The sequence below is a fragment of the Heterodontus francisci genome, chromosome 27 (genome assembly GCF_036365525.1).
Source record: "Heterodontus francisci isolate sHetFra1 chromosome 27, sHetFra1.hap1, whole genome shotgun sequence".
Taxonomy (NCBI): domain Eukaryota; kingdom Metazoa; phylum Chordata; class Chondrichthyes; order Heterodontiformes; family Heterodontidae; genus Heterodontus; species Heterodontus francisci.
In genome coordinates, this window is record NC_090397.1 from 43,913,922 (window position 1) to 43,933,018 (window position 19,097).

Below are 19,097 nucleotides of genomic sequence, written 5' to 3' on the forward strand. Positions count from 1 at the left end.
TCTACAAGATGCACTGCAGCAACTTGCTCAGACTCCTTCTACACCACCTTTGAAACCCGCGATCTCTATCACCTAGAAGGACAAAGGAACCCGACGCATGGGAACATCACCACCTGCACATTCCCCTCCAAATTGCTAGTTAAAATCCTGGAACTCCCTTCCTGACAGCACTGTGAGTGTACACTGCAGCAGTACAAGAAGGCAGCTCACCACTACCTTCTTAAGGGAAATTAGGAATGGGCAATAAATGCTGGCCTTGCCAGTGATGCTCATAACCCATGAACAAATATTTTAAAAATTCCTGCTTGATTGGCACCCTATCCACCATGTGAAATGTTCATTCCCTCCATCACTAGCATACTGTGGCTGTCGTGTGTACCATCTACAAGATGCAATGCAGTAACTCACCAAGGTTTCGCAACAGCGCCTTCCAAACCTGCAATCTCTACCATCTAGAAAGACAAAGGCAGCAGGTGCATGGGAACACTATGTCACACACTGTCCCGAGTTCTAAATGTATCATCGTTGCTGCATTGGCGCTGGATCAAAATCCTGGATCTCCCTACCTACCAGAGTGCTGGATGTACCTACACCACGAGATCTGTAGCGGTTCAAGTAGGCAACTCATTGCCACCTTCTCGAGGGCAATTAGGGATGGATAATAAATGTTCGCCTTGCCAGTGATACTCACACCCAATGAACAAATAAAAAAAAGTCTGAGAGTCTAGAGGAACGAAGAATATGTTTAGCAAATTTCTACCCCAATAGGCTGGACATTATTGGGCTCCGACCCTACACTGCGTATGCAACGTGCTCCCAAACCAAGAGGCCTGAGTTTCAATGGAAATGGGTCCTCGAGCCTCAGCAACATATTCGAGGCAAGCTGTCGATATTGGTCTTAGTTCCACAGACAGCTGGCCCCAGAGTAGACCTGAACCAGAAAGGGACCAACGTCCTTGCTTGGAGGTTTGCCAGTGCTGTTGGGGGGCTTTAAACTAATCTGACAGGGGAATGGGATACAGAGTGGAGGTACAGTAGGAGGTGATGCACAGTCAAATATAGAAGAGAAACTGAGTCAGTCTAGAAGGCAGAGCAAATAAGGCACAAGTGAAAAATGCAAGGCTGGAATGCATCTGTTTTAATGCAAGGAGTCTTACTAGTAAGGCAGATGAATTGAGGGCGTTGATTAGCACATGGGATTGTGATATTGTTGCTATCACAGAGACTTGGTTGAGGGAAGGGCAGGACTGGCAGCTCAATATTCCAGGGTATAGAATCTTCTGGCATGACAGGGGAGGGGATAAAAGAGGAGGTGGCATTGCACTGTTGATCAAGGAGTCAATTACTGGAGTAAGGAGGGATGATATCTTAGAAGGTTCCTCAAATGAGGCCATATGGGTCGAACTTAAAAACAAAAAGGGGGCAATCACTTGGCTGGGAGTGTACTACAGGCCTCCAAACAGTCAGGGAGAGATAGAGGAGCATATATGTAGGCAAATCTCAGAGAGGTGTAAAAATAGTAAGGTAATAATAGTAGGGAATTTCAACTTACCTAATATCAACTGGGATAGTCTTAGAGTAAAAGGCTTAAAGGGGGCGGAATTTTAAAAATGCATACAGGAAAGCTTTTTGAGCCAGTGCGTAGAAAATCCAACAAGAGAAGGGGCAGTACTGGACCTAATCCTAGGGAATGAAGCTGGATAAGTGGTAGAAGTATCAGTGGGGGAGCATTTCGGGGATAGTGACCATAACTCTGTAAGATTTGAGGTAGTTATGGAAAAAGACAAAGATGGGCCGGAAAAAGAGGTACTGAATTGGGGGAAGGCCGATTTCAATATGATGAAACAGGATCTGGCCAAAGTGGACTGGGAGCAGCTACTTGGAGGAAAGTCTACATCAAACCAATGGGAGTCATTCAAAGAGGAAATAATGAGGGTTCAGAGCCAACATATACCCATTAAGGTGAAGGGTAGGCCCAACAAGTCCAGGGAACCCTGGATGTCAAGGGATATAGAGGATTGGATCAGGAAAAAAAAGGCTTATGGCAGATTCGGAGCGCTGGAAACAGCAGAGGTCCTAGAGGAGTGTAGAAAGTGTAGGGGGGTACTTAAAAAAGTAATTAGGAGAGCGAAGAGGCGACATAAAAAAACACAGGCGGGCAAGATAAAGGAAAATCCTAAGGCGTTTTATAAGTATGTTAGGGGCAAGAGGATAACCAGGGAAAGAGTAGGGCCCATTAGGGACCAAAGTGGTAATCTGTGTGTGGAGCCGGAGGACATAGGTGAGTTTTACATGATTACTTTTCATCTGTGTTCCCTATGCAGAAGGACAATGTAGGTATAGAGATCAGGAAAGGGGATGTGATATACTTGAACATATTCGCATTGAAAGGGAGGAGGTATTAGCTGTTTAAGCAGGCTTAAAAGTGGATAAGTCCCCAGGCCCAGATGAGATGTATTCCAGGCTGTTATGTGAGGCAAGGGAGGGGATAGTAGGGGCTCTGACATAAATTTTCAAATCCTCTCTGGCCACAGGAGAGGTATTAGAGGACTGGAGGACAGTGAATGTGGAACCATTATTCAAGAAGGGTAGCAGGGATAAACCAGGTAATTACAGGCCAGTGAGTCGAACATCAGTGGTTGGGAAACTATTGGAAAAATTTCTGAGGAACAGGATTAATCTCCACTTGAAGAGGCAGAGATTAATCAGGGATAGTCAGCATGGCTTTGTCAGGGGGAGATCGTGTCTAACTAACTTGATTAAATTTTTTGAGGCAGTGACTAGATGTGTAGATGAGATGTGTAGATGTGTAGACGGATGTTGAGGTTAGGGACAGATGTTTGATTACTCTAGGTCAAGTCGGCATAAGGAGGGAGGAAGTGTTGGGTATTCTAAAAGGCATTAAGGTGGACAAGTCCCCAGGTCCGGATGGGATCTATCCCAGGTTACTGAGGGAAGCGAGAGAGGAAATAGCTGGGGCCTTAACAGATATCTTTGCAGCATCCATAAACACGGGTGAGGTCCCGGACGACTGGAGAATTGCTAATGTTGTCCCCTTGTTTAAGAAGGGTAGCAGGGATAATCCAGCTAATTATAGACCGGTGAGCCTGACGTCAGTGGTAGGGAAGCTGCTGGAGAAGATACTGAGCGATAGGATCTATTCCCATTTGGAAGAAAATGGGCTTATCAGTGATAGGCAACATGGTTTTGTGCAGGGAAGGTCATGTCTTACCAACTTAATAGAATTCTTTGAGGAAGTGACAAAGTTGATTGATGAGGGAAGGGCTGTAGATGTCATATACATGGACTTCAGTAAGGCGTTTGATAAGGTTCCCCATGGTAGGCTGATGGAGAAAGTGAAGTTGCATGGGGTCCAGGGTGTACTAGCTAGATGGATAAAGAACTGGCTGGGCAACAGGAGACAGAGAGTAGCAGTGGAAGGGAGTTTCTCAAAATGGAGACTTGTGACCAGTGGTGTTCCATAGGGATCCGTGCTGGGACCACTGTTGTTTGTGATATACATAAATGATTTGGAGGAAAGTATAGGTGGTCTGATTAGCAAGTTTGCAGATGACACTAAGATTGGTGGAGTAGCAGATAGTGAAGGGGACTGTCAGAGAATACAGCAGAATATAGATAGATTGGAGAGTTGGGCAGAGAAATGGCAGATGGAGTTCAATCAGGGCAAATGCGAGGTGATGCATTTTGGAAGATCCAATTCAAGAGTGAACTATACAATAAATGGAAAAGTCCTGGGGAAAATTGATGTACAGAGAGATTTGGGTGTTCAGGTCCATTGTTCCCTGAAGGTGGCAACGCAGGTCAATAGAGTGGTCAAGAAGGCATACGGCATGCTTTCCTTCATCGGACGTGGTATTGAGTACAAGGGTTGGCAGGTCATGTTACAGTTGTATAAGACTTTGGTTCGGCCACATTTGGAATACTGCATGCAGTTCTGGTCGCCACATTACCAAAAGGATGTAGATGCTTTGGAGAGGGTGCAGAGCAGGTTCACCAGGATGTTGCCTGGTATGGAGGGCGCTAGCTATGAAGAGAGGTTGAGTAGATTAGGATTATTTTCATTAGAAAGACGGAGGTTGAGGGGGGTCCTGATTCAGGTGTACAAATTCATGAGAGGTATAGACAGGGTGGATAGCAAGAAGCTTTTTCCCAGAGTGGGGGATTCAATTACTAGGGGTCACGAGTTCAAAGTGAGAGGGGAAAAGTTTAGGGGGGATATGCGTGGAAAGTTCTTTACGCAGAGGGTGGTGGGTGTCTGGAACACGTTGCCAGCGGAGGTGGTAGACGCGGGCACGATAGCGTCTTTTAAGATGTATCTAGACAGATACATGAATGGGCAGGAAGCAAAGAGATACAGACCCTTAGAAAATAGGCGACATGTTTAGATAGACAATCTGGATTGGCGCAGGCTTGGAGGGCCGAAGGGCCTGTTCCTGTGCTGTAATTTTCTTTGTTCTTTTGTTCTTTGTCCATATATAATTATGTTCTTATTTCATTCTAGTTAAGGCTCGATTGAATGCATTCATTAGAGTTCCTCATTATACATAGTCTTTACAGTGCTGTAATTTTTTGGCTATTAGTGATACAAAAATAATGACAAAATATTTATCAAGCTGCAACAATCCAGCAAGTCATTTCAATGTATTTTAGTCCCCATGTTATTGGCTTCCAGAAGTAACTTCATGTTCCTCCAGCACAAATATCTCCTGCTATTGATAGTTCTGTGGCATAAGGATTTTTTTTAATGCACTTTGTGCTGATGGATACGTGACAATGTAATCAAGTGAAAGATTACTCACTCCAAACTCAAACCTAGCTGTTTCCTCTGGTTGGAGAGTCTTGAACCAGGGGGTATAGTCTCAGGATAAGAGGTCAGCCAGTTAGGACTGAGATGAGGAGAAATCTCTTCACCCGGAGAGTTGCAAGTCTTTGGAATTCTCGACCCCAGAGGACTCTGGATGCTCAATCGTTGAGTATATTCAAGGCTGGGATCAATAGATTTTTAGATACTAAGGGAGTCAAGGGATATGGGGCTTCGGCAGGAAAGTGGAGTTTAGGTAGAAGATCACCTATGTTCTTCTTGAATGGCAGAGCAAGTTCAAAGGGCCATATGGCCTACTCCTATTTCTTATGTTCTTTATATATTTCAGCATTATCTTCTGAAATAAGTAAACTGAATTTCTGTTGAGCTCTGTCAGCAATTTGGGGGCCCAGTCAGTGCATCAGCATTTTCTGACAAAACTCAATGGAGACAGAACCACTCACCGCCTACCCCACCCCCACCCCACCACCCCACCACCCTTGCTGCCATCTGAATCTGGTGTTACAGGTGACAGTATTGGAGCAGATTCGTCTCTCCCCTCAACTCTGTTGCAAAAACTAATTGCAGGGTTTACTGCCACTCTCTAGGAACATAGGAGCAGGACTAAGCCATGCAGCCCATTGAGCCTGCCCTGCCATTCAATATGATCATGGCTGATCATCCACTTCAATGCCTTTTTCCTCCACTATCCCCATATCCCCTTGTGTCATTTGTATTTAGAAATCTGTCGGTCTCTGCTTTAAACATACTCAATGACTGAGCTTCCACAGCCCCCTGGGGTAGAGAATTCTAAAGATTCACAACCTTCTGAGTAAAGAAATTTCTCCTCATCTCTGTCCTAAGTGGCTTCCCCCTTATTCTGAAATTGTGTCCCCTGGTTCTAGACTCCACAACCAGGGGAAACATCATAGCTGCATCTACCCTGTCTATCCCTTTAAATATTTTGTAGGTTTCAATGAGATCACCTCTCATTCTTCGAAACTCTATAGCATACAGGCCCAGTTTCCTCAATTTCTCTTGATAGCACAGTCCCGCCATCCCGGGAACAAGTCTGGTGAATCTTCGTTGCACTCCCTCTATGGCAATTATATCCTTCCTAAGGTAGGGGGACCAAAACTGCATGCAGTACACCAGGTGCGGTCTGACTAAGGTTCTACACAATTGAAGCAAGACTTCACAACTCATGTATTCAAATCTTCTTGCGATAAAGGCTAACATACCATTAGCCTTCCTAATTGCTTGCTGCACCTGCATGTTAGCTTTCAGTGACTTATTGACAAGGACACCCAGGTCCCTTTGTACATCTACACTTTCTAATCTCTTACCATTTAAGAAATACTCTGCACATCTATTCCCCCTACCAAAGCAGATAACCTCACATTTTTCCACATTATATTCCATCTGCTACGTTCTTGCCCACTCACTAAGTCTGTGCAAATCCCCTTGAAGCTGCTTTGCATCTTCCTCACAACAGACATTCCCACCTAGTTTTGTGTCATCCGCGAACTTGGAAATACTACATTTGGTCACCACATCTAAATCAATGATATATCTTGTGAACAGCTGGTACCCCAGTAGTCACAGCCTGCCAACGCGAGAATGACCCGTTTATTCCTACTCTCTACTTTCTGCCTGTTAACCAATCCTTAATCCATGCCAGTATATTACCTCGTATCCCATGTGCTTTAATTTTGCTAACCACCCTCCTGTGTGGGACTTTATCAAAAGTCTTCTGAAAATCCAAGTATACCACGTCCACCAACTCCCCTTTATCAATTATGTTAGTAACATCCTCTAAAAACTCCAACAGGATCATCAAACATGATTTCCCATTCATAAATTCATGTTGCTTATGACCAATCAGATCATTATTATCCAAGTGTCCATTTATCACATCCTTTAGAATAGATTCAAGCATTTTCCCAATGACTGATGCAAGGCTCAAGGTCTGTAATTCCCTGTTTCCTCTGTCCCTCCCTTCTTAAATAGTGGGGTGACATTTGCGACCTTCCAATCTGCAGGAACTGCTCCAGAATCTTTAGAATTTTGGAAGATGATCACCAATGCATCCACTATCTCCATAGCTACCTCTTTCAACACTCTTGGATGTAGAATATCAGGTCCTGGGGATCTACCAGCCTTCTGCCCCATTAATTTCTCCAATACAATCTTCTTACCAATACTAATTTCCTTCAATTCCTCATTCCCCCTGATCCCTTGGATCTCCAATTCTGGGAGATTTCTTGTATCTTCCTCAGTGAAGACAGATACAAAGTAATAATTTAGCTTCTCCGCCATTTCTCTATTCCCCATTGTAAATTCTGCTGACTCTGTAATGGATCCACATTTGTCTTCGCCAAACATTTCCTTTTTACGTACCTGTAGAAGCTTTTACAGTCTGTTTTTATATTTTTTGAGAGCTTACATTCATATTCTATTCTCCTTTTAGCTGTTTCTTCGTCCTCCTTTGCTGTATTCTAAAATCCTCCCAATCCTCAGGCTTACTACTATTTCTGGCAACTTTATAGGCCTTTTCTTTTAATCTTATACAATCCTTAACTTCCTTTGTTATCCACAGTTGACTGCCTTTACTTTTGGGGTTTTTGTGCCTTGAAGGAATGTATAGTTGCTGTAAGCTATGTAATATTTCTTTAAAGATTATCCATTGCCTATGTACCTTTTAATGTATTTTCCCAATCCACCTCAGCCAATTTGCCCCTCATACCTTCATAATTTCCTTTGCTCAAATTTAACACCCTGGCTTCTATGGAAGGAGGACAGTCTCACAAGAATATGAGTTCCTGCTGAAAGTATACAGAGGCTACAGTTCCTGCCATTAGAGCTAACAATGGCTGTGAGAGGACAGAAGTACCCAGTCCAGCGTATTTAATGCTGGACTCAGATAGCAGCAGGACTGAATAGTCAGAGGTTGAAAGGGTGGCAACAGGAGAATAGGGGAGTGAAAGGAGATAACGGATGGCAATGAATGTATTTCAAGGAATGGAATAGTGAGGAAATGGTTGACAATGAAAGGAAGGAAATACATGGGAATTGAAGGAGATGAAAATGGAAATGGATGGCAACAGATGGGAGGGTAAATGGATGAGAATGAAGGGGCTGAAGTTGGGAGCAGTGCTTTGATGGGGAAGAGTAGAGTAGCTGGGAGCAGCACAGGAGTGTGTAGGAAGAAAAGTGACAGCAGTAACTAAAATGAGTGTGCCTCATTTTAACGGACCCTCTAAAATGTAGTTGTTCTGCGCGGCCAGTTTTTTCATTGCGCGATCCGTTTAAATTTTTTGCACAGTCACACAGTGGCATGCACATTTATCATGGACCATGATATTTTCCAGGCTGCTAGCTGCTGGGCACCCACGCACCATTGGGGGAACATTGTTGCTGAATTACCTGTTGAATAAATGATGGTGGTTGGTCTGTTGAAAATCAAAATGTCTTTTTTTTAAGATTAATAATCAATTATGAAGTAAGAGTGCATAAAATTAAGCTAAATTGATTCATTGTAATGCAAAAATTAAAAATTTTCTACAGTGCATGTGCTGAACACACCCTTTGAATTGTACGATCAATTTTGTGCCTTCCTTATATTTCCTGTTCAGAAGTTCGTTTGCTTACGTTGTTTTGCTTCCAATTCAAGTAAAGGAATTTTTGGTATACTTACAGCTTAAGTTACAAAGCCTTTGTAACTACTTGTTTTCACGTCAGAGCTGTTCTTGAGTTGTCAGCTTTCGACTATATCAGCAATTTTGTAGCTGTTGCTATATTTCTCTGTTAGCATGTACAATGATACAAGAAATAGTTCTGGTGCTTGAGCAGTATTCGGAATTTCTGAAATACAGTAATAAATGCTCTCAAATAATGAAGGGCTGTAATTCCAGCCACTGAATTCGGAGACTAATAGCCCAACATCATCACAAAATTATTTATTACCTGCTGATTCAGCTTGATGTAGTATTATGTCAAAAATATTATATTAATTTGTAAAATGCAATAAGAATTATCTCTGATGAATGCCTTGGCCACAGCAGCAACTGAAGAATCCTGAGCAAAGTAGGGACAACAAATGCCCCAGTCATTGCAGACCAGTTTAGGTCAGGGAGCCTAAAATAGGCATTCAACCTTTCATTTACATATGCCTGTTTTAAGTGACCCCAGGATTTTGGCCAGAAAATGTTGACCTTTTTCTACAAAACAGGCACAACAAAGTTCAATTTCTACCCTGTAAAGTGCATCCTTCTAGCAAAGAAATTACTAATGCCAAACAGAGCACTACCATATATGACTATTTTTATGAAAAGCAGTGGCAGTATTCTTTGAGCATGGAAGCAGTTATTTCTTGTCTGCATTTTTCCATATTTTGTACTTTGAATAGGCTGTTGGCATCAGACTAATATTTGTCTTTCATCTCTCTCTCCCCATGACCTCCTTCAACATTTTGTCAAACGTTTTTATGAAAATTCCGAATTAGTGGCAGTGCCTCACAAAATTGGACGTATTATTGAAGGTAGCCCAGCAGATCGCTGTGGAAAACTCAAGGTGGGCGACCGCATCCTAGCAGTTAACGGGCAATCCATCATTAACATGCCTCATGCAGAAATTGTGAAACTAATCAAAGATGCAGGCCTTAGTGTTACTCTACGCATTGTCCCTCAAGAAGGTAAGTCAGTACCTTGCAGGTCTGTGTGTATTAAGGATTTTTTTTTTTTACAAAGCAGCAGTTTGAGATAATATATGTTGGCAGAAAACAGAAATCAACAGTATCTACCATGCAGCAATCTGAAACCTTTTTGATTTTTGCACCTGTCACAGACATGAGTAGCCCTGCTTCTGTACCAGGCTCAGAAAAACAAAGTCCTATGGCACAGCAACATAGTCCTATGGCACAACAGAGTCCTACGGCACAGCAAAGCCCTTTAGCACAACACAGCCCTGCAACGCAACCACCTCCTCTTCAGTCACAAGGACATAATGGCAGGTAAGTCAAACTGTCCCACTTATTTTAATGAGTGATTATGTGTCAGACACATTTTCATTTCCTTCTCCTGGTGCTACCTAAGCTTATTTTCAGACAGCATAGTTGAGCCTAGGTAGGTTCAAGAGTTCACCTACCTAGGCTCAACTATCACCAGTAACCTGTCTCTAGATGCAGAAATCAACAAGCGCATGGGTAAGGCTTCCACTGCTATGTTCAGACTGGCCAAGAGAGTGTGGGAAAATGGCGCACTGACACGGAACACAAAAGTCCGAGTGTATCAGGCCTGTGTCCTCAGTACCTTGCTCTACGGCAGCGAGGCCTGGACAACGTATGCCAGCCAAGAGCGACGTCTCAATTCATTCCATCTTCGCTGCCTTCGGAGAATACTTGGCATCAGGTGGCAGGACTATATCTCCAACACAGAAGTCCTTGAAGCGGCCAACATCCCCAGCTTATACACACTACTGAGTCAGCGGCGCTTGAGATGGCTTGGCCATGTGAGCTGCATGGAAGATGGCAGGATCCCCAAAGACACATTGTACAGCGAGCTCGCCACTGGTATCAGACCCACCGGCCGTCCATGTCTCCGTTATAAAGACGTCTGCAAACGCGACATGAAATCGTGTGACATTGATCACAAGTCGTGGGAGTCAGTTGCCAGCATTCGCCAGAGCTGGCGGGCAGCCATAAAGACAGGGCTAAATTGTGGCGAGTCGAAGAGACTTAGTAGTTGGCAGGAAAAAAGACAGAGGCGCAAGGGGAGAGCCAACTGTGCAACAGCCCCAACAAACAAATTTCTCTGCAGCACCTGTGGAAGAGCCTGTCACTCCAGAATTGGCCTTTATAGCCACTCCAGGCGCTGCTTCACAAACCACTGACCACCTCCAGGCGCGTATCCATTGTCTCTCGAGATAAGGAGGCCCAAAAGAAAGAAGAAAAAAAAGAATGCTGTCAAATTGAAATATTAATGTCAACAACAGGAAGGGTTTTTATTAAAATGTATGTAAATATTTAAAGTGCAGTAATATTTTTAAGACTAGTAATGAGATGTTTGAAACTTCCAATTGGTTACGATCCTATTGGGGACCATTAACTTTTAAAAAGAGACAGTCGTATTCTTAGTTATTACTGAAAGTATTGTGCTAAAGATTTCACGTTTTAAACAAAAACTTTACCGTTATGAGAGTTAAACAAAGCAAAACACTACTAACTCAACACCACAATTTGGAAACACACATTTTAAACTTAAATCTTAACAGAACATGAAGATGTATACTTCAAACTTTAATCTCAACAGAACACTCCTATTCGACTGTTACTTCCACCCCAATAATTTTCCCTATACATTACAGGATCTTGGTGCTTTGTTCGCTTCTCCTGGGACCAATACAAAGAGTACCTCGGCTCTTAGGAATTCATTTTGATTTCCTTAGTTGCTTAGCTGTCTTCTGAGGTATGAGATCACCTCCTGAATGTGGACATCCCAGCTTGAGCAGGGGCCTGCCTCAAAACAGAAACACCCCTGGTTCCCGATGACCTCTCTGCTCCTGAGTCCAACCACTTTCAAAGCCAACAACTTTCCAAAAACCAACTGCTTGTCTGAAGCCAGCAGCTTTCCAAAAGCCAACTGACTGACTGTCTCAACAAGCACCCAAAAAGAAAACACCTGACCCTAAAAAGGCATGTTGCTAGCAATTTCTACCACCATAGCAATTGGTACATGTGGGATGTCCCAGGTAGCAATTTAAACTAATTATTTCTAGCTCCAAATCTTCTCTTTGATTCCTGATACCCACATGGAATAACTGATATTGCTAACAATGAAAGGGCAAACACTTCTAGACTTATTGGTTCCAACTGCCCAACTAAACAAGGCCATCTGTGATTTTATGGCTTTCATCTCTCTTACTCTGTCTCTGTAAGCACTGATAGAGAGATTTTTGAACTTTAAATCTTGGTGGTCTGCAACCTTTTGAAATTCATACAAGTACATATTTAATTTCCCAAAACTAAAAGTGACCTCTAAAATATTAATACAAACTATGAACCAGGTGATCGTAACAAATTTATTACGAATTGTTTAACCCTTTTCGCACAGAATGAACTTTCAGCCTTTAAATATTTAGAGAGAGATACAGCACTGAAACAGGCCCTTCAGCCCACCAAGTCTGTGCTGACCAATAACCACTCATTTATACTAACCCTGCAGTAATCCCATATTTCCTACCACCTACCTACACTAGGAGCAATTTATAATGGCCAATTTACCTATCAACCTGCAAGTCTTTGGCTGTGGGAGGAAACCGGAGCACCCGGCGAAAACCCACGCGGTCACAGGGAGAACTTACAAACTCCACACAGGCAGTACCCAGAATCGAACCCGGGTCCCTGGAGCTGTGAGGCTGCAGTGCTAACCACTGCGCCACTGTGCATCTCTTTCCTTTTAAATGACTTTCCTGAAATAATTAGAGTGTAAATCTTCACATATATATGATTAAAAAAGACTAAATGGTTGCATGTTGAAGGATCAATGTAAGTATCACGTTTATACTTCTCCTCCTTCTCCCACCCACTGGGATACTTTCTCAACAATAAAAAAGGGGATTGTCATCAACAGGCTGCTATTGTGTTCCACTTGTACTTAGCTAAAGAAAACCATCAGAGAACGAGTACCAATTCAGTCTTACAAAGAACGGGGTAGAATTTCCTCCAACACCAGGGCATATGCCTGAGGCATGGAGGAAGGTTCTACAGAGGAATGCAATGTGTTAGCCATCTTGACTTTCTTGACTCAGTGTCAGCCTCACCACCACCAACGCACTGTGGCTGCAGTATGTACTATCCAGAGGATGCATTACAGCGATTCACCAGGTCTGCTTAAAGAGTCCTGCAACCTCCACCACCAAAAAGGACAAGAGCAGCAATGGCACAGGAATACGATTAACTCAAGGTTACCCTCTAATGTGCATATCATCCTGACTTGGACACGTACCACTGTTCTTTCATCATCACCTGGTCAAAATCCCAGAATTCACTACTATCATGTCAATGCCATCACCAGAGGGATGGTGTCGAGCTTCTTGAGTGTTGTTGGAGCTGCACCCATCCAGGCAAGTGGAGCGTATTCCATCACACTCCTGACTGGTGCCTTGTAGATGGTGGACAGGCTTTGGGGAGACAGGAGATGAGTTACTCGCCGCAGGATTCCTAGCCTCTGATCTGCTCTTTAGCCACAGTATTTATATGGCTACTCCAGTTCAGTTTCTGGTCAATGGTCCCCCCTAGGATGTTGACAGTGGGGGATTCAGCGATGGTAATGCCATTGAATGTCAAGGGTAGATGGTTAGATTCTCTCTTGTTGGAGATGGTCATTGCCTGGCACTTGTGTGGCGCAGATGTTACTTGCCACTTATCAGCCCAAGCCTGGATATTGTCCAGATCTTGCTGCATTTCTACACGGACTGCTTCAGTATCTGAGGAGTTGCGAATGGTGCTGAACATTGTGCAATCATCAGTGAACACCCCACTTCTAACCTTATGATTGAAGGAAGGTCATTGAAGCAGCTGAAGATGGTTGGGCCTAGGACACTACCCTGTGGAACTCCTGCAGTGATGTCCTGGAGCTCAGATGATTGATCTCCAACAACCACAACCATCTTCCTTTGCATTAGGTATGACTCCAACCAGCAGAGAGTTTTCCCCCTGATTCCCATTGACTTTTGAAATTCAATGGCCCTATCCCATTGCTAGGGCTCCTTGATGCCATTCTCAGTTAAATGCTGCCTGACGTCAAGGGCAGTCACTCTCACCTCACCTCTTGAGTTCAGCTCTTTTGTCCATGTTTGAACCAAGGCTGTAATGAGGTCAGGAGCTGAGTGGCCTTGGCGGAATCCAAACTGAGCGTCACTCAGCAGGTTATTGCTAAGCAAGTGCTGCTTGGTGGCACTGTTGATGACACCTTCCATCACTTTACTGATGATTGAGAGTAGACTGATGGGACGGTAATTGGCCGGGTTGGACTTGTCCTGCTTTTTGTGCACAGGACATACCAGGGCAATTTTCCACATTGCCGGGTAGATGCCAGTGTTGTAGCTGTACTGGAACAGCTTTATTAAATTACAGGAATAAGATGGCTGATGTTCTCTAAAGTGATCCTTTTCAACAAAATCCTGGAGTGGAAGAAAGAGTTGAAGTGTAGCAACATTATAAACACAGCTATGAAAGAACATTTTTTTATTAGTTCATAGGATGTGATCGTCACTGGCAAGGCCAGTAATTATTGCCCATCCCTTATTGAGAGGATGGTGGTGAGTCGCCTTCTTGAGCCACTGTAGTCTGTGTAGTGTAGGTGCACCACAGTACTGTTTGGTAGGGAGTTCAAGGATTTTGACCCACTGACAATGAAGGAACAGTGATGTATTTCCAAGTCAGGATGGTGTGTGACTTGGAGAGGAGCATGCAGGTGGTGGTGTTCCCATGCTCTTGTCATTCTAGGTGGTAGAGGTCTGAGGTTTGGAAGGTGCAGTTGAGGAAGCCTTGGCTACAGTGCATCTTGTAGATAGTACACTACAGTCAACAGTGCACTGGTGGTGGAGGGAGTGAATATTTGAGATGGTGTATGGGGTACCAATCAAGTGGGCTGCTTTGTCCTGGATGGTGTTGAACATCTTGAGTATTGTTGGAGCTGCATTCATCCAGGTAAGTGAAGAGTATTCCAAGACACTCCTGATTCATGTCTTGTAGGTGGTCAAAAGGCTTTGGAGAGTCAGGAGGTGAGTTACGGCAGAATACCCAGCTTCTGACGTGCTGTTGTAGCCACAGTATTTATGTGGTTTGACCAGTTATGTTTCTGGTTAATGGTTGTTGATGGTTGGGGATTCAGTGATTGTAATTCCCTTTAAAGACAATGGTTAGCCTCTTTTTTTTTTTTAGAGATGATCATTGCCTGGCACCTGTGTGGCACAAATGTTACTTGCCACTTATCAATCCAAACCTGAATGTTGTCCAGGCCTTGCTGCATGCTGCTACAGAATGTTTCATTATCTGAGGAGTTGTGAATAGAACTGAACACTGTGCAGTCATCAGCAAACATCCCCACTTCTGACCTTATGATGTAGGGACGGTCATTGATGAAGCAGCTGAAGATGGTTGGTCCGACAACCAGAAACATCATCTTTTGTGCTGGGTATGTCTCCAACCAGTGTAGAGTTTTTCCCCTGAGTCCCATTGACTTCAATCTTACTAGGGCTCCTTGATGACACATTCAGTCAAATGCTGTTTTGATGTCAAAGGCATTCGCTGTAACCTCACCTCTGAAATTCAGCTCTTTCGGCCACAGTTGGTCCAAAGTTGAGCTGTGCTGAGTGGTCCCAGCATAACCCAAACTAAGCATTGGTGAACAGGTAATTGGTGAGTAAGTGCTGATTGATAGCATTGTCAGTGACACCAACCATCACTTTGCAGATGATTGAGAGTAGACTTGTGGGTTGGTAATACCTGGGCAATTTTGTAATTTGTTGTCTAGATGCCAGTTTTGTAGCTATACTGCAAGAGCTTGGCTAGAGTTGCGACTAATTCTGGGGCACAAGCCTTCAGCAATACAGCTGGATGCTGTTGGAGGCCCTTTGCTGTATCCAGTGCACTCAGCCATTTCTTGATATCACATGGAGTGAATCAAACTGGCTGAGGACTGGCTTCTGTGATGGTGGGGACCTCAGAAGGAGGCCGAGATGGATCATCCATTGGCACCTCTGGTTGAAGGTAAGTGCGTCAGTGTTGTCTTTTGCATTCATGTGCTGGGCTCTGCCATCATTGAATATGGGGATGCTCATGGAGCTTCCTCCTCCCATTAGTTGTTTAATTGTTCCCCTTGATTTACGACTGGATGTGGCAAGACTGCAGAGCTTTGATCTGATCCATTAGTTGTGAGATTATTTAGCTCTGCTTGTTCTGCTTCGGCTGATCAGCGTGCAGGTAGTTCTGTAATGTAGCTTCACCAGGTTAGCACCTCATTTTCAGATACACCTGGTGCTGCTCCTGGCATGCACTTCTACACCCCTCATTGAACTAGGGTTGGTATTCTGGCTTGATGGTAATGGTAGAGTGAGGGATAAGCTGGGCCATGAGGTTACAGATCGTGATAGAATACGATTCTGCTGCTGATGGCCCACACTGTCTCATGGATGCCCAGTTTTGAGCTGCTAGATCTGTTCTGAAGCTATCCCATTTATCACTGTAGTAGTGCCACACAACACGATGGACGGTGTCCTCACTGCGAAAGTGAGACTTTGTCTCCTCAAGGACTGTGCAGTGGTCAGTCCTACCAATACAGTCATGGAAAGGTGCATCTGTGACAAGTAGATTGATGAGGACGAAATCAAGTAGACTTTTCCCTCATGTCATTTCTCTCAACACATGCTGCAGGCTCTGTCTGACAGCTACATCCTTCAGGACTCAGCCAGCTCGGTCAGTAATGGTGCTACCGAGCGACTCTTGGTGATAAACATTGAAGTCCCCCAGCTTTCTTCATCAGCTGAGGGAGGACAGTAAGTGGCAATCAGCAGGAGGATTCCTTGCGTATGTTTGGCCTGCTACAATGAAATTTCATGGGGTTCACAGTCAATGTTAAGGATTCCCAGGGTCACTTCCTCTTAATTGTATGCCATTGTGGCTCCAGCTCAGTGGATCTGTCCTGTCGGTGGGACAGAACATACCTAGGGATGGTGATCGAGGAGTCTGGGACATTGGCTGAAAGGTCTGATTTTGAGAGTATTTCTATGTCAGGCTGTTGCTTGACCAGTCTGTTATTACTAGTCACAAGTACTCACATGTTAGTGAGAAGGACTTTGTGGGGTTGACTGGGCTGTGTATGCTTTTGTCATGTCCAGTGCCTAGGTCAATGCAGGCAGACCATATGGTTTTATTGTTTTTTGTAGCGATCTTATACAACTGAGTGGCTTGCTAGGCTATTTCAGAAGGCAGTTAAGTGTTAAGCACATTGCTATGGGCCAGATTGGGTAAGGACAGCAGATCTCTTTATCTAAAGGACATTAGCAAAGTAGTTCATTGTTTATAACAATCCAGTTATTTTATGGTCAACATTACTGATACTAGCTTTTTATCTCAGGTTTTATTTAATTAACTGAATTTAAATTCCCCAGCTGCACAGAAGGGATTTGAACTCATGCCTCTGGATCATTAGTCAGGCCTCTGGATTACTAGGCCAACAACAACAAAACAACAACTTGTATTTAGATAGTACATTTAATGTAATAAAATGTCCCAAGATGCTTCACAGGAGCATTAGAAAACAAAATTTGACACCGAGCCACATAAGGAGATACTAGGGCAGGCGCCCAACTCTTGATCATAGAGGTGGATTTTAATGAGTATCTTAGAGGAAGTTAGAGAGGTGGAGAGGTCTAGGGAAGAAATTCCAGAGCTAGGGAACACACATCTCAGAGGGTTGTGGGGCTAGAGGAGATTACAGAGATAGGGAAAGGTGAGCCCATGGAGGTATCTGGAAAAGGGATAGGAATTTTTAAATTAAGATGTTGCTTAACCAGGAGCCAGTGCATGTCAGCAAACACAGGGCTGATGGGTGAACGGGATTTGGTGCAAGTTAGGACAAAGGCACCAGAGTTTTGGATGACAAGTTTATAGAGGGTAGAGGCTGGCCAGGAGTATATTGAAATAGTTAAGTCTAGAGATAACAAAGGCATGGATGAGGGTTTCAATGGATGAGCTGAGGCAGTGGTGCAGTCGGGTGATGTTACAGAGCTGGAAGTAGGCGGTGTTTGTGATGGTATGAACATGTGGTCAGAAGCTCTTCTCAGGGTCAAGTGTGAAACCAAGTTTACAAACAGACTGGTCCAGCCTCAGACCTTTGTCAGGGAGAGGGTTAGAACCGGTGCTAGGGAATGGAGTTTGTTGCGGAACCAAAAAGACAATGACTTCAGTCTTCCCAATATTTAGTTGGAGGAAAATTCTGCTCAACCAGTACTGGAGAAGCAGCCTGGCAATTTAGAGACACTGGAGGGATTAAGCAAGGTGGTGGTGAGGTATAGCTGGATGTCATCAGTGTATATCTGGAATCTGACATGGTTTTTGGATGGTGTCGCCTAGGGATGACATGTAGATGAAAAATAAGAGGGGGGCAAGGATGGATCCTTGGGGGACACCAGAGATCACGGTGCAGGAGTGGGAAGAGAAACCATTGCAGATGATTGTTTGGCTGCGTTTAGATAGATAACAATGGAACCAAGCAAGTGCAGTACCAACCAGCTGGATGACGGTGGAGAGGCATTGAAGGGGGATGGTGTGATCAACTGTGCCAAAGGCTGCAGACAGGTTGGGAAGGATGAGGAGAGATAGTTTACCTTTGTGACAATTACATAGGATGTAATTTGTAACTTCGGTAAGAGCCATTTTGGTACTATGACAGGGGCAGAAACCTGTTTGGAGAGATTCAAACATGGAATTCTGAGAAAGCTGGGCATGGATTTGTGTTGCTCCAACATGTTCAAGGACTTTGGAGAGGAGAGAGAGGTGGGGGGGGGGGGGGAGTGATAGCTTTCAAGGACCGAGGGGTCAAGTGTTTTTTTTTAGGAGGGTTGACCACGGCAAATTTGAAAGAGAGAGAGATAATACCAGAAGAGACAAAACCGTTAACAGTATCAGCTAACCAGGAGCCAGGAAGGGAAGTTGGGTGGTCTGCCATTTAGTGAGTATAGGGTCGAGGAGGAGGACAAGATGGCCAAATCCAGTAACATAACAACAACAATATTACCATACTCTCTGCAGTTGCTACACAAACACGGAAGCTAATCTGTGTACATTAAGGTCCCAGACAGCAAATGAGATATGTGACCAGTTAATCTGTTTTAATGGTGTTGGTTGAGAAAGAAATGTTGACCATGATACAGGGAGAACTTGCCTGCTCCTTTTCAAATAGTGCCATGGGATCTTTCATATCCACCTGAGCAGGCAGACGGGCAACAGATTAAAGGCATTGATGATACCACTGCAAAAAACAAACAGCAAACCTTCCCCAGTGTTATATCAGGCTTTGGAAATAACAGCCCTCAAAATGACAAAAATGTGTAGCTTCAGTACTGGCTGTAGTGGCTGGTATAAATGTTTGATGAAGAAGACTGCCATCTAGCAGAAAGGCAGAGTACAAAATCCAGGCAGGAGCAACAGAGCAGGAGAATTGATACAAGAACAGAGTTTATACTGTTGCATTTTTAGTGTTCAATGAAGATA

At 43.9% G+C, this 19,097-nt stretch overlaps 1 protein-coding gene across 20 annotated transcripts in view; it reads left to right on the forward strand.

The window, feature by feature from the left end:
* Window positions 1-19,097, forward strand: part of magi2a (membrane associated guanylate kinase, WW and PDZ domain containing 2a) — an 899,048-nt gene that overhangs the window by 841,229 nt on the left and 38,722 nt on the right. For all 20 annotated transcript variants that reach the window (XM_068059206.1, XM_068059207.1, XM_068059208.1 and 17 more), the window contains 2 exons: window positions 9,327-9,515; window positions 9,668-9,833. In XM_068059206.1, coding sequence (XP_067915307.1) covers window positions 9,327-9,515; window positions 9,668-9,833 — 355 coding nt within the window. The remainder of the gene's footprint in view (window positions 1-9,326; window positions 9,516-9,667; window positions 9,834-19,097) is intronic.